Raw genomic sequence first — 15,344 nt, 5'->3', positions numbered from 1 at the left:
TGTACGCCAGGATTTGCAAAAAATCCAGGCGTAATACGCCTCTGAATTTCGTACGGGTGAACATGAATTTGAGGATAGTCATACCTTATTTTATGCATGTAAAATATTTGCTATATTTATGTACAGTGTAACTATTTTAAAATATATATAAATATCACTCAGTTTTAAATTTTTGTGCAAATAGCTATAGCAATTTTCTTAATTATAATAAAAGTATTCAAAATTGCAGTGATGAAAAAAAAAATATTTTCATGGGGAAAAATACTTTTTTCAAGGTGTCTTTATATCTTTCATATTTCTTGACACCCTTGTACATGCAAGAGTTTCTGCATAAACAATGTCAATACTAAACTATGAATGACTAGTAATTAGTAAAGTACATTGAAGGTGTAATGAATCAATGACACTTAATTTATATATATAACATACAAAATATAATTTATTTATATTATATTAATTATAATAATTAAAAATAATGTTCAAACTTGGATATTGTTCATTAGAACTCATCTTATACCGATGTATTATATTTTTTCGATATCTCACCCCCCTTTGGCCGATTTCAAAGCTCTATAAAAAATTGAAATTTTGTCTCAGGCCTTCGGAAAAAAATTGCCTAGAATCCAAATCATCTCCACCTAAGACCACAAAAATTACAGTACTGAAATATGCCGCATATAGCCAGGGCAATGCAAAACATGACCGACCTCTTAAGTACAGGAAGCGTTTCCTTCGGCCACGTGGTTTTGACAACCTTGAGTAAATATGCAACTTACGTCATTAAAGTGTAAATCAAAGATAAAATACTTGTTTATGGTCAAAAAATATTACCTTGGGATCTCTTCTGCACACCTAGGTACACTTGTTACGACGCAGGTAAATTATACGCGGCGATTATATTCGCTGCATCGTCAGCTGCGGAGCTCGATTCGGCCATTGTTTATTATGACGTCAGCCCCCAATGTTTGCCCCCAGTCCAAGATGGCGGCCAATAACCTTGATAGGGTCTATTGTGTTTGAAATTCTGCTGACGTTTCGTTTCATGAACTTTTGTGAAAAAAAAATTATTTCATGTCTTAGACAACAAATATGCAGTTGTTTAGAGTTGCTAGTCATGCATATTTAATACTTTTTATATGTTTACTGTTTAGTATTATTAGAGTTAAACAGTTAAATGAGAATTCATTTTTCAGATTGCTTTGAGAAGATTGTCGACTATTATCATTCATTTCATTATAAACTATAAATAACTTTCTGGTTTGCTTTCATTTAAGGGTTATGTATCCCGACAGGCTTTGTACGCCTGTGCTACTTGTGCACCAGCAAGTCCAGCAGGAGTGTGTTTGGCTTGCAGTCTTGAATGCCACGAGGGGCATGAGCTATTTGAATTATATACAAAAAGGTATATCTGAAAGTTTTTGATTTTCACAATATCTCCAACGAAAGGCAGCCTTTTAGGTGAAAAAAGTAAATCAGTCTAAGGTTACCCATTGCTATTTTTTGTTGTCTGTTTGAACTAGATTCAGAGTTCTTGAAATCTTTTGGTCTTGTCGGCAAGACCGATAAAAACAACTCAGGACCAATTACTTAAGGTTCTGTGTCAGTCCAAATGACCGGTAGATGTTGACAGAGCAACTTGCGAAAATCTGACTAAATTTCATACAAAGAATGAGGGCGCTTTTGATTGGCATTCGGCAGGAATCTGGGCGTAATTGAAAAGTGAAAATTTTATCGACATGTCACATGAAATTTTAACATTTTTAGCTCACCTGAGCCGAAGGCTCAAGTGAGCTTTTCTGATCACATTTTGTCCGTTGTCCGTCCGTCTGTCTGTCCGTCCGTAAACTTTTCACATTTTCGACTTCTTCTCAAGAACCACTGGGCCAATTTTGACCAAACTTGGTACAAAGCATCCTTTGGTAAAGGGGAATTTAAATTGTTAAAATGAAGGGACATATCCCCTTGCAAGGGGAGATAATCAAGAAAAAACAAAAATAGGGTGGGGTCATTAAAAAATCTTCTCAAGAACCACTGGGCCAGTAAAGCTGAAACTTATATGGAAGCATCCTGGGGTAGTGTAGATTCTAAATTGTTCAAATCATGACCCCCAGGGGAAGGGCGGGGCCACAATGGGGAATCAAAGTTTTATATAGAAATACATAGGAAAAATCTTTGAAAATCTTCTTCTCAAGAACCACTGGGCCAGAAAAGCTGAAACTTATGTGGAAGCATCCTGGTATAGTGTAGATTCTAAATTGTTCAAATCATGACCCCCAGGGGAAGGGCGGGGCCACAATGGGGTATCAAAGTTTTACATAGAAATATATAGGAAAAATCTTTGAAAATCTTCTTGTCAAGAACCACTGGGCCAGAAAAAGTGAAGCTTATGTGGAAGCATTCTGGGGTAGTGTAAATTCTAAATTGTAGGAATCATGACCCCCGGGGGAAGGGCGGGGCCATTATAGGGAATCAAAGTTTTACATAGAAATATATAGGAAAAATCTTTGAAAATCTTCTTCTCAGGAACCACTGGGCCAAAAAAGCTGAAACATATGTGCCCATGGAAGGATCATGGGGTAGTGTAGATTTCAAAATGTCTAAATTATGATCAGTGGGGTAGGGTGGGGATGCATTATGTATAACAAGGGTGAAATCTGGTAAAGAACAGAATGGTCAAAGCTTCTCAGGTGAGCGATGTGGCCCATGGGCCTCTTGTTTTAATTTACTGGGTTCCTGTGCAACAGGAAAGGAAAATATTTTCCCGAAATTGAGCTTTGATTTGCTAAAAAATAACTTAAAAATTGTCCAGAACAGACATTTGGTACCAAATGGTACATTTTTAAACACGTTTTTCTAAAAATTTTCTATCTCTGGGTCTTCTCTCCATGATTTTTAAACATTATTTGTGTTTATTTTAATTCAAAGAAACGAATACACATTTTTAAAAAATGGAGAGAAGACCCAGAGACCATGGAAAATGAACTTTTTCCCAAAAATCCAAATGTATTAATGTGGTGCGTCTTTGTCCTTTTAAAATCATTTGTATACGTGTAGCCGTGATAGCTCAGTAAGTTGGGCTACCTGTTCTGTGCACTAGAAGCAGAAAGTTTTTGGTTCGAGCCTTGCATGGAGCGTTATTTTTTTTTTTCATGCACACAACCATTTATTTTGTCAGTTTCGTTTTATGTACTGATGTATTAAAATTTTGAATTAAATTTTGGTTCAGTTTGGTTCTCGAGCAAAATCAATTCCAGTCTTCTATTCTATAATGTACATGTACTTGTACACGTATCATGCATATGTGCATTAAATATTTTTGGTGTTTATTTTTTGTGAAACATTAGTATGTTATAGTATCCCCTTGAAAAACGGACATAAATGTTACAATCTCACAAAGTCTTTCAAACTATAAAATGAAAAAAAAAAAAACCCACCTATGGACGTGTTTGTAAAATCTGACCAGCTATGTTTAGCCAACCAAATCATGGACATTTAAACCATAAATGTTTTGTACAAATGATTCCTGCAGATCACACGCCAAATGCGCCCATCTTCTTACCTATAACTGACCAATAGTAATCTGTTAAAAGCTTTTCTGTATGGCTTCTTCAATGAACGCAAGTGCCAATTAAATTATGATTGATAAACAAGTTTGTTGACAGTGCTAAGGGTAAGCTAGGTGAGAAAACCGAACTAGGTTAAAAACTTATAAAGAAAATCCACCCCAACGAGAATTCAACCTGGACTGACAAACATTACATAGCAGTCAGTCCAAATGACTGACAGCAGAAAAAAGATTTCAAGAACTCTGTAAATTCTTTGCATTTTTGCTTCATCAGTCTGGTAGAACCCCTAAATGGGAATAAATAGGAATAGGAAAGCAATACAAAAAATGGGGAGTACCAACATGTGCAGATGCTTAAAAATTTGCATATTTCATGCTAATAGAGTTTACAAAAAATGCTGGAGCAAAGGAATGGATCATTTTTCAAATTTGTAAAACCACTCATAAATGATAAGATAAGATTAAAGGTGTTTTAAGAGTTTGTATTTTACAAAAATATTTGTATATATAAGAAAATTGTTGCAAAAATTGGCAGACCAAAAAAGCAAAAACCTTCTATTTAATTATCATGTGATTATTGCAAATTAATAAAAACTTGATGTGTTGAAGTTAGCAGGAGGGATGCACTGTACAATGTAACTGTAAAATTTAACCAAAATAATGCTAATTCAGTTGCCAAAAGAATTTATAGTATCATTTTAATGCATAAAAAATAGATTTAATCAACTGGTATAAAAGGGTATTTTAAAAAATCTCAATCGTAGGTGCATGAAGTTTGAGGGTGAATAGAATTTTACCTAAGTCTTATGTCTAGGTTAGTCCTTGATTTGTTTCTTGGTCATTATTTTCAGTAGACATTGATTATACCTCTAGGTTGCTATCCCCAAATTGCGAAAAAAAGAAGAAAAAAAGTAATAAAAACAAAACAAAAAGCCTGCTTATCATGCTTATCTCCACCATGAATATTTTGATAATAAGCTGTTCATGTACATGTAGTTTGTGAATAATTTTAAATCTTATTTCCAGGAATTTCCGCTGTGATTGTGGAAACAGTAAATTTCCAGGAACAGGTTGCAAGTTGTATTCTGTAAGTTGTGTTTATTCCAGGTGACTTGAATTCTCATTTCGAATGAATACTGAAAACCAATCTTTTATCCTAACAACTTAATTCTTAATTTGTCATTTTGAAATTTTTGGCAATAACTAGTTTTTGAGACCCAAAAATTATTTTACATATACACAAAATAAAATAAGTAATAACTTGCAGCAGGAAAAAAGTAAGAAGGATTCTTATCTCAAATGCTAGCAAAACATCCATACAAAACATATATGTAACACTCCAAGTAAAGAGTGCATTTATTTTTTTGACTGTAGGAGAAAGATGCTGCAAATTCACAGAACGTTTACAATCAGAACTTTAAGGGACTTTACTGTACTTGTCATCGACCATATCCTGACCCAGAAGATGAGGTATTTAAAAGCTTTTAAAATATACTTAGTACTAAATACACCGATAAGGCGATTCTGCATGGTGCAATACAGGTGACGTCACAATACCCCATATCAAGGACTGGTCCAAAAAATTCATATCACGTATCTGACTGGCGGGCAGAAAATCTATATCAAACTGGAAGTAATGTTTGTATAAAGTTTAAAGCTTAATTTACTTTATTTATTTAAATATTCATATAAAATAATTCTTTAATGACATTCGTGGTCTTAATTTTTTTCAGTTACCTAACAGTGCCTAAAATTAGCTCTATTAGATTTTAAAGAAAAAGGTCATAAATAGGCAAGAAACGTTCTTCAATGAACATATTTGAACTCATGTATATTAAGTAATTAAATATATGATAAACAGAATACAACATACTAAAATCCATATCATACATGTACATGTATGTCACATCAGCCCTCGGGCCCCATATCAGCCCTCGAACCTTCACGGATTTTAGTATGTAATATTCTCTATACAGTAAAACTTCTCTAAACTGTCCAGCTGCCGGACTGATTAAAATGGCTGGACTAGAGGGGTGGCCGGTTTCCTGAGAATCTAATAGACTGAAGAATTGCAGAACTATGTGATGGATGCTAGGAAAAATATATAATTGGTGTCTGTTACGATTATCTGTCAACATTTATTAATTACGTAATGTATGCTAAAGGTCTTTTAAAAAATGTAAATTATTATTAGTGAGGATAAATTCGACATACATGCTGATTTTTACAAAAATAAAAAAAAATCAAAATAAGAACAGAAAGAACATGGAAAGTTACTTTTATCAAACTGTGCGAGAAATAAACCACAGGCACCTGAATTTTTATCAATAAGTCGCTAAATAAGCCAAATATCGAAAAATTCTACCCCCTCTATATATAAATACACATATAGAGGGGGTAGAATTTTTCGATATTTGGCTTATTTAGCGACTTATTGATAAAAATTCAGGTGCCTGTGAATAAACCAGACCCTGTAAGACATTGCCATATCTGTCTATCGCTTACGTCATTAAAAAAATTGTTTTTACTTCAGTGAAAAGTAAATAATTAAAACATTTCTGAGCAAAACTTCTGTTATTTTATTTATGAAATTTATATTTTGATAAACATTTTATTTGATTTTCTTTCTTTGCATGTTTTAACAGTGTCCAATTCTAAGGCCGCTTATGTGTATTTAAAAAGATGATGCAATATGGCGTGCGATAATTTGTTGATTCATTCTGTGATTTAAACTCACTAGTTGCTTGATATTTTATGAATTCAAGTTTAATTGATGCTTTATCATATGTTCTCAACTTAGACTGGCCATTTACGTAGTCTGGCAAGATGACTACCCCTTCAAGATTGTTAAACAATAGAAAACCCAACGAGGCCATTTCAGTTTTTCACACCTCTGAATTCTGGTGGGTAGGCTATTTTTCACCCCTCCGGCCGGTCATTATTACCCCTCTGGCCAATTTAATGACAGTTATATTTCTTGCAATCAAAAGTGGCCGGTATGATGAGGGGAAATTTCTTATGTTTCTTAACTTTTGTTCTTGGAAAAGTGGCCGGTGTCCGGTTTTCAGGGGTGGCCGGTTTTATGAGAGTTTATGTGTAAAGAAATGTTAAGAATTTTGCCGGGACTTATAAATTCGGCCGATGTTCAGGGAGAACCGGTTTCCAGGGGGGCCGGTTTGGAGAAGTTTCACTGTACTATATATTAGACAAGGTTTTGTAAGCTGACTATACATTGGACAAGGTTTTCTAAGCTAACTCTATATTGGACAAGGTTTTCTGACTGTATATTGGATGTGGTTTTGTAAGCTGATCTTATATTGAACAAGGTTTTATAATCTGACTATATATATTATATTGGACAAGGTTTTGTGTGTTTTATAGGGAATTGTATATTGTAGATTTCCAATGGATTTCATAAAAAAAAATTGCACAAATTGTAAATATAATACACTTTCCCATTATTTGTCATTTACTGTTGAAAAATGCTAATAAGTCTGATCCTAATGCTAAGAAGATGAGATGGCCATTCATCAGATGAATTCAAAGACTGTTATTTCTTTCCTTCTATTTCTTTTTATAAGTTATATACACTGAATATTATTAAGTAGGCAGCTTCACACTGTGTGAATCCCTGAAATGATAACTTGTCATAGAAAATGACTGGAGTTTTATTAACATAAGAAAATAATGACATAAGTAATTTACAATTTGTATTTCATTACCGTCCAGTAATGTTCATGGAGTTTGGTTTAAAGGTTATGTAAGATTCTTAGCATGCATCACAGGCAGCATATCCTGTACACTTATGTTCCTTGTTATACCCGCACTTTCTAAAGAAAGTTCGGGTATATTGTTGTTACTCATGTCCGTCCATCCGTCCGTCCGTCCGTCTGTCACACTTTTCTTCCCTGAACTCCTCTTACATTTTACACAGTAGCCTAATCATCTTTTGGGAGATGGTTGGTGGTGTCATGTAGATGTGCAGTAAGGTTTCGGAATTTTGATTTTGCCCCGGGGGGTCAAATGGGGGTCGAAAAATGACGTTTTTTATGCAAAAAGCCCCGTCTTCCCTGAACTCCTCTTACATTTTACACAGTAGCCTAATCATCTTTTGGGAGATGGTTTGTGGTGTCATGTAGATGTGCAGTAAAGTTTTGGAATTTTGATTTTGCCCTGGGGGGTCAAATGGGGGTCGAAAAATAACGTTTTTTATGCAAAAAGCCCTGTCTTCCCTGAACTCCTCTTACATTTTACACAGTAGCCTAATCATCTTTTGGGAGATGGTTGGTGGTGTCATGTAGATGTGCAGTAAGGTTTCGGAATCTAGAATTTGCCCCGGGGGGTCAAATGGGGGTCGTAAAATGATGTTTTTTATGCAAAAAGCCCCGTCTTCCCTGAACTCCTCTTACATTTTACACAGTAGCCTAATCATCTTTTGGGAGATGGTTGATAGTGTCATGTAGATGTACAGCAGGGTTTCAGAATTTTGATTTTGCCCCGGGGGGACTAATGGGGGTCGAAAAATGATGTTTTAAAAATGTCTTAAATCATTTCTTTAAAACTAAGCGAAATACAAATTAAAAAGGATGGAGGTCAAGGTCACAGGAATGTGCAAGCTGAAGTTTTGATGCAGTTGAGTAGCTTCATTAATACATATCAGCATATTATGTTTGATAAAAATATCTTGAATGATTTAATGAAACTGAGCTGAACACTTTTTCTAAAAAAAGAGAGGTCAAAGGAAAGGTTGGGGCCAAAATGTTGTTGCAGTTGAAAAGCTTACATCAGTATGAATTTACTATTAGCATATGAAATTTGATAAAACTATAATTAATGGTTTATTTAAAACCTAGATAAACACATATTTTAAAAAGTGAGGTCGAGGTCAAAGGAAAATTCAAGGTCAAAATAAGTTGATGTATTAATAGCTCTCAGCAGTATGTATCAGCATATGGAGTTTGATAAATATATCTTGAATTGTTTATTCAAAACTGATCTAGACATTAATTTTAGAAAAGTGAAGTCAAGGTCACAGGAAAGGTCAAGGTAAAAAAGAGTGAAGCATTGTAAAGCTTACATCAGTATGTATCATCATGTGAAGTTTCATTACACAACTTGAAGGGTTTCTTTAAAATAAAGCTAAACACTAATTTAAAGAAAAGTTAAGTGAAGGTCAAAGGAAAGGTCAAAGTCAAAAAATATTGCTGCAGTTGGATATTTACATCAGTATGCATCAACGTATGAACTTTGATAAAAATATCTAGAAAGTTTCTTTGAGCCCAATGGAAAGACAGATGGAAGGGTGGAGGATGGACATGACAAAACTATACATGCATTCCTAATCATGGTGTGGCATAAAAAACTTGAATCTACATTATATGAGGATGTTTCCATATATCAAGATTATACTACATTATATGAGGATGTTTCCATATATCAAGATTATACAAGCAAATTCAAAGAATTGTGGTCCTCTGCTTTCTGTGTTTTAGTGAATGGGATGCTATGATTTATGGCAGATTGTGTGTCAAATATGCACCCCTATCATATATCAATTTTTGAAAACTGGGTCAAAGGGGAAAAATCATAGCATGCTCTGAAACATTTTGTTGTACATGTCAAATATGAAATTCCTATCTCTTTTGAATCAAAAGTTATATAAACAATATAATATTTTTGAAAAGTAGGTTAAACTTCTAGGTCAAGGTCACAGAGTCAAAAGTCATGATATATTTAGAAAAGTCTTTTCACATGTAATAAACATGTATAATTTGAATGCCCTTTCTTTTCTCTTTCAAAATGATCAATTAATTTTTTTTTTTTTGGAAAGTAGGTAAAACTTTAAGGTCAAGGTCTCACTTGGGTTAAAAAAAGTCAAAGTATATTTAGAAAGTTTTGTGGTAATGTACATGTGAAATATGAAAGCACTATCTCTTATTATTCAAAAGTTATGACCAAGGTTAAATTTATTGTGACAGATGCACATACTAGCTGTCAATAAGATGGACAGACTGACAGACAAATTGGATTTAATGTCCCCTCCCTTTCCCCAAAATGGGGGACAATAATGCCCTTGCTGTTCTTGAGAAGAAGATTTATGAAGGAAAAAATCCCCTGCATATTTCTTAACGCAAATCAATATTGTGTTTTTATGTCATTTTGTTTGTTGTTAAACATCCCTCTCAGGGATTTTTCACTCATATGGAGACACCACCACTTGAAAAATAATGAGGACAAATTAGATTTGAGGTCAACATTCATTTTAGGAGTTTTCAACCATTAAGGCGTAAAGAAATATTAACTCGATCCTTCCCCTCATCCCTTCCCAGACCCCTGTTTGTTCATGTATGCAAACTACTACTTGTTTTTACATTTAAAAAAAAATGTTTATACAAAGAGTTTAATGTGGTCCATCTCTGAATGATTTCCTAATTCTAGGAAGACAGGTTGACACAAATTCATGAATAAAATGTCAAGTAATCTTATCATTGATGCACTTTTATTTAATTTAATGCAGTCATATTGTGAACATTTCCAGCTCATTAGGAGAGTGGGGATGACCTCCAGGGGTTCATAACATTTATACCATTAAATTTACATAACATAATAACACAAGTAACAAAATTATGTATAGTCAAATGGAAAAAGTTTCCTACTATTTAGGAGTCACATGATCATTTGTCATTACAGGGACAGGGAAGTGGATTGGGAGATCGCCCCCTCAACCCCCCCCCTCCCCCCTGGAATTTGCAGGACTATAATAATTATACTGGAGGAAGTAAAAATGACTTTGAATGCCCTAAGTGTCCCTCCACCCTAGAAAACAGACCCAACCATAACTTCTTTTTTTTTTGCTTCTCAGGAAATTCTGGTCTGGCCCTCCCCCCCCCCCCCCCCCCCTCCCAGAAAAAAAACTCTGGATCTTGTAACTGAATGTAACGTTGATAACGGGGGATAACTCTTCAGAATGTGAAATTCGTCTATTGTAGCATCGGATGACCTTTGATCCTTTAAACTTGAACCTAACCGTTTGCATTTCAGACTATTTTACCCAAATCTATACCAAAACTTGTACTTACCGATTGTCATTAATTAGGCCTTGTCATCTTCATGAAATATAATCCAGTTAAAGCACAAAATGAAATAATTCCTACTGACATATAGGCCTATGCAATGATGCACACTAGTAGCCTACTGCACGTGCAGTGAAATCTAAAATGATAATGCCAGTGGTAAAACTAGTACTTAAGTTGGGAACGTGACGCAAGCCCAATGTGATGCAGGTGTTCAGATACATGTATAGTGCAAGAACAAATTGAAAATTATCATTTACAAAAGATGTTTTATTTTAACTTTGCCATCTAGGCCTATTTCCAAAAACAGGCAAATAAGGTGTGTTTGTGTGTGTGTGTTGATGGGAGAGGGGTGGGGGATGACTAAATTGATTGTGTATATGGCAGCTTTCAAGAAGTTTCTGCCTAATCAAATACAAATAAACTTTGCACATTTTGAAAAATTCATCAAAAACGCTTTACACTAATTTGAATAATATTATTTTTTGTTAATCTATATTAGAAAATAGATTTAAAAAGTTCCAATTACCGTACAAGTAGAATTTTTAGCGAGGATTTAATTTTGGCATTATTAGCGAGGGTGCTGACATCGCTAAAATTGAATATCACTGAAAATTAATTGCTTATCATTTGTAAAGGCTTCTTGAATTAGCATTTTAAAATTGCTAAAATTACTTCTCGCTAAAAATAAAATACCAGATTTTAGGTAGAAATCGCTAAATTTGCGTTTCGCTAAAATTTCCACTTATACAGTATGTGCCAAAAATTTATACACCCCCCCTCCCCCTTTATCAAACCTAATTTACATCATTAATTTAATTCTGTTGTTTAATTTCCGACTGGTAATCAATTATGAATATGAAATACCAATAAGATGGAGTCCCATGGGTCACATGGTCACTAGCTGCAGATCTGTAGCGTTATGGTTTTATATACATGTATTAGTCTTTGACCATAAAGCTACAGATCCCCATATGCAAAAAAGGTGCAATTTACGGCGCAATATGTTTTGCGCACTTCTGGTGAGAATTTCTCCACTTTCCAGCATCGGTTAATTTACTACCTTTCACTCCCTAATTCTAGGCACATTGTTTAACTAATCTGTATATTTTATCCATCTCCAATCCTTTTATAGTCGTCTCTACACGTGATAAACTCGCTTGATTAAAATTATTTGTTAGATTGCTGAAAATTCACATCAAGCGAGTTTTTTGCCTGTAGAGATGACTATAAATCATTAAATGGCTGGGAGGTGGATAAAATATACATATTGGCGACAGAATGTGTCTAGAATTAGGGAGTGAAAGGTAGTAGATTGACCAATGCTAGAAAGTGGAGAAATTCTTCCCAGAAGTGCGCAAAAAAATATTGCGCCGTAAATTGCACCTTTTTTTGCATATGGGGATCTGTAGCGTTATGGTCAAAGTCAAATATATAAAACCATAACGCTGCAGATCTGCAGCTACATGGTCACCTGAGCATATTATGCTCAATTTGATGAATACATGTATTATGTAAATTATTGAATTATACTGACTTTTCCCTTGGTAAAGCCCAATATGAAGAAGTGTGCATTTAGAGGCAAACACCTTAGTGCGGGTATTACTGTCTCATGACAGCATCTAGTTGTACACTGTTTCCAATGATTTAACTGTCCAGGCTACTGCATTGTCTTGTTGAACCCCAATATTGTTTCAGATTGAGGATGAGATGATTCAGTGTGTGATTTGTGAAGACTGGTATCACGGAAGAGTAAGTAATGGTTTAGAAATTTTATTGAAAGATTGTTCTGATACTTTGATTTCATTCCCCATCACTGCATAATAACACTCTTGTAGTGCACTTTCCAGCCCATCTGAACCAAAATTCAGTTGAAATTTCCTGATCAAAGTTTGCCCATAGGGTAAATTTTCATATTTCTGACAATTTCTCCAGAAACATTGATGGGCTAACGTCAACTAAACTTAGTAGCAATCTTTGTTAGATATGAAGATTCAGATGTACTCAAATCAAAGGTCATTCTTCTTGATAAGGGCATCAAGAGGCATTATTCAATATCAAAAATGGGAAATTAAAAAAAGAAATTGAAGAAGCACTAACGTTGTCCTTATAAATACAATGTAGATTCAAACATGTACTAAACATGGATCCATATATATACAGTCACAATGAAATTGAAATTGAAAAAAAAATACAAATAGATGCATGTGGTTTTGTATGTCTCAGCAGAAGTTTGTTTACTTAAACATTAAATTTAAAACATAAAGTACTGGTAATATGTATAAAAATAGAATTTTCTAGCACCAAATGAATGTTTTTCTTTGAATGTTGACAGCATTTGGGTGTTGAGACTCTGCCTTCCAGTGAGAGTTACACTGAGGTAGTGTGTGCAGATTGTATGAAGAAACACGACTTCCTGTGGGCTTATTCTGTACAGAGTCTAGGTACGTTTTAGATAAAGCCTTATCATAAAAAATCATTTTTTAACAAAGATAAACAATTTATTGCTACATTTTTAATTTACAATTCTTCAGTTTGGAAGCTATCTCTGACTGCAAATTTTCGCAACAGAGTTAAAATTCTATGTCAGTAAAAATGTAGTTTCTGATGAGGAATCTTTGGGAGTAAAAGAATGTTGCAATTTGTGGATATTTGTAGATAAATAGTTTTGATTGTATGAAATTATTTTTTGGAAGAGAACTTGTCTGACTTCCTTAGTCATTAAATATATAATATGTCTTTAAAAAAATTAAATGCCTTTGCTACTAGTCATCAAAAACAGTTTGAAGGAATTATATGGTACTTCAAAAAGATTAGAAGAGACAACATTGTTAAAAAATGATTTTCAGAACAAACTGAAATGAAAGCCTGTGATAAAACAGACATTATTCCTTTATAATGAGTTAAATGACCAGTATACTTTATGATCATTTTCAGATACAAAGTGTTTGGTGACAGGGGATACATCTGCAGAGGTCAATGTGGAAGAAACTTCTCCAAACAAAAAAGAAAACCTGGCAGATACTAGCTGTGATCAGGTAAACACATAGCATTTTACATACTTAAACATCAAAAACAACTGGTAGACCTTTTCTTGAAGTAATAGTGCTGTAAAATATTATACAAAATACTAATAATATGTGTAACTTATTTTGCGAGAAAATTATAAGGGATTTTTTATTTATGAAACAGCGTTGACATGATTTTTCAGGGAACAAGTAAAAGCACACAAAATGACAGCCACTGTCTCCTGAAGGATATACAGACAAGAGATGTAACTTTTAAGGACTGCGGAACATTTTGGCAGGATGGTTGGAGGAAAAAGCTTTGTAAATGTGCAGATTGTGTGGTAAATATTTTTTTATTCAAATCAAATACCTCAGTTTTACTGAAGCCTATTCATTAATTCATCTTTTTAATTTGATGGAAGAAATGTTTTAGTGTATGAAAGCAGCATTTCTAGACATTTTTGATGTTTTATACTAGATTAATGATGTATGAATTCGGAGGTTGTGAAAAGCAAATGGAAACTATGTGAAAGAAGATAAATTTATCATACTTACATTACATATTCTGTCATCTTTGATAGGCAATGTACAAAGAAAAATCCCTTGGATTTCTGATTGACGAATCAGATACTGTACATAAATATGAAGAGCGAGGCAGGGACAAGGCTGTTTCCACCTCTCAGTATGACAAGGGGCTCCAGGCTTTATCCTCCATGGACAGGGTACAACAAGTCGAGGTTATTCATGGTTAGTGGCTGATAAAATTTGATAGATTCACAGAGAAACTATTCTTTCTGTTTTCCTTACAGAAGGAAAATGTTATCAGACAGGTAAACCAAATTGCCTCTTATAATTTTCCAGGCTTCAATGACTTGAAGTCAGAGCTAACAGATTATTTGAAAAAGTTTGCTGAAAATGGAAAGGTAAGATTGTAATTGTTAATGATCAATTATATTTGTCTTCACTTATAACCTCAAGAATGCTAGACTACCTGTGCATGTTTAAGACTTGTATTTAATAAAAAATTTAAAACATTACATATAAGGAAAAAGAATATGTCAGACAAAATCAACTGGATTGAAAATTAAGCTACTGGAATATGTATTTAAACTAAACCTAAAGAAAATTTTAACCATTGGTTTCAGTACGTGAGAAAAAACTTCTTTCCATGAATTTTGTGATTTACCTGTGTAATATAATGACTTGTTTCATTAGGTTGTAAGAGAGGAGGACATTCGAGAGTTTTTCTCTGGAATGGAGGCCAGAAAGCGACAAAGGGCCACAGGACCAATTCCTTACATGTGCAAATGAGACTTTACAAGCTTTATTATCAAGTCTCAGTATTTCATAGACAGACAAAGAAGGTTTTATTCTGTTTATATTTATGCCCTTTCAAACAAAGATGCAAAGGCAGAAAATGTGAAAAAAAAATTTTACCAGAAATTTTGAACAGGTAGTGCAAGGGCTTTCTTATGTTTACTTCTTGTGATATGAACTTCTGATGGGAACCAACAGTTAGGTCCTTTGAGTTTTATCTCATTTAATGCTTTCACCTTGGACACTATTTTTGAATGATTATCTGTGGCTTTCACATTTCACACATATATTCCATGTTATAAGAGCTCTTTGGTACCAAGTTTCATCTTTTGACCTTGATGTTTAACCTCCTTTTGAAAAATTTTAACTTGACCGTAAGTT

The 15,344-nt window shown here is 33.9% G+C and overlaps 1 protein-coding gene across 1 annotated transcript; it reads left to right on the top strand.

Annotated features, from left to right (window-relative positions):
• Positions 1-981: 981 nt before the first annotated feature.
• On the top strand, positions 982-15,324 carry LOC134281712 (putative E3 ubiquitin-protein ligase UBR7). The gene is made up of 11 exons (XM_062764147.1): positions 982-1,005; positions 1,275-1,402; positions 4,592-4,652; positions 4,940-5,035; positions 12,337-12,390; positions 12,974-13,082; positions 13,576-13,676; positions 13,850-13,987; positions 14,228-14,393; positions 14,508-14,569; positions 14,862-15,324. The coding sequence occupies exons 1-11, from the start codon at positions 982-984 to the stop codon at positions 14,955-14,957; spliced, it is 1,035 nt and encodes a 344-aa protein (XP_062620131.1). The 3' UTR covers positions 14,958-15,324.
• Positions 15,325-15,344: the final 20 nt, after the last annotated feature.

This window comes from Saccostrea cucullata, unplaced genomic scaffold, assembly GCF_032062105.1.
Source record: "Saccostrea cucullata isolate Sc308-1 unplaced genomic scaffold, CSIRO_AGI_Scuc_v1 ctg14469, whole genome shotgun sequence".
NCBI lineage: Eukaryota > Metazoa > Mollusca > Bivalvia > Ostreida > Ostreidae > Saccostrea > Saccostrea cuccullata.
Note: the sequence above shows the minus strand (reverse complement) of the source record. Positions and strands in the feature narration are given on the sequence as shown.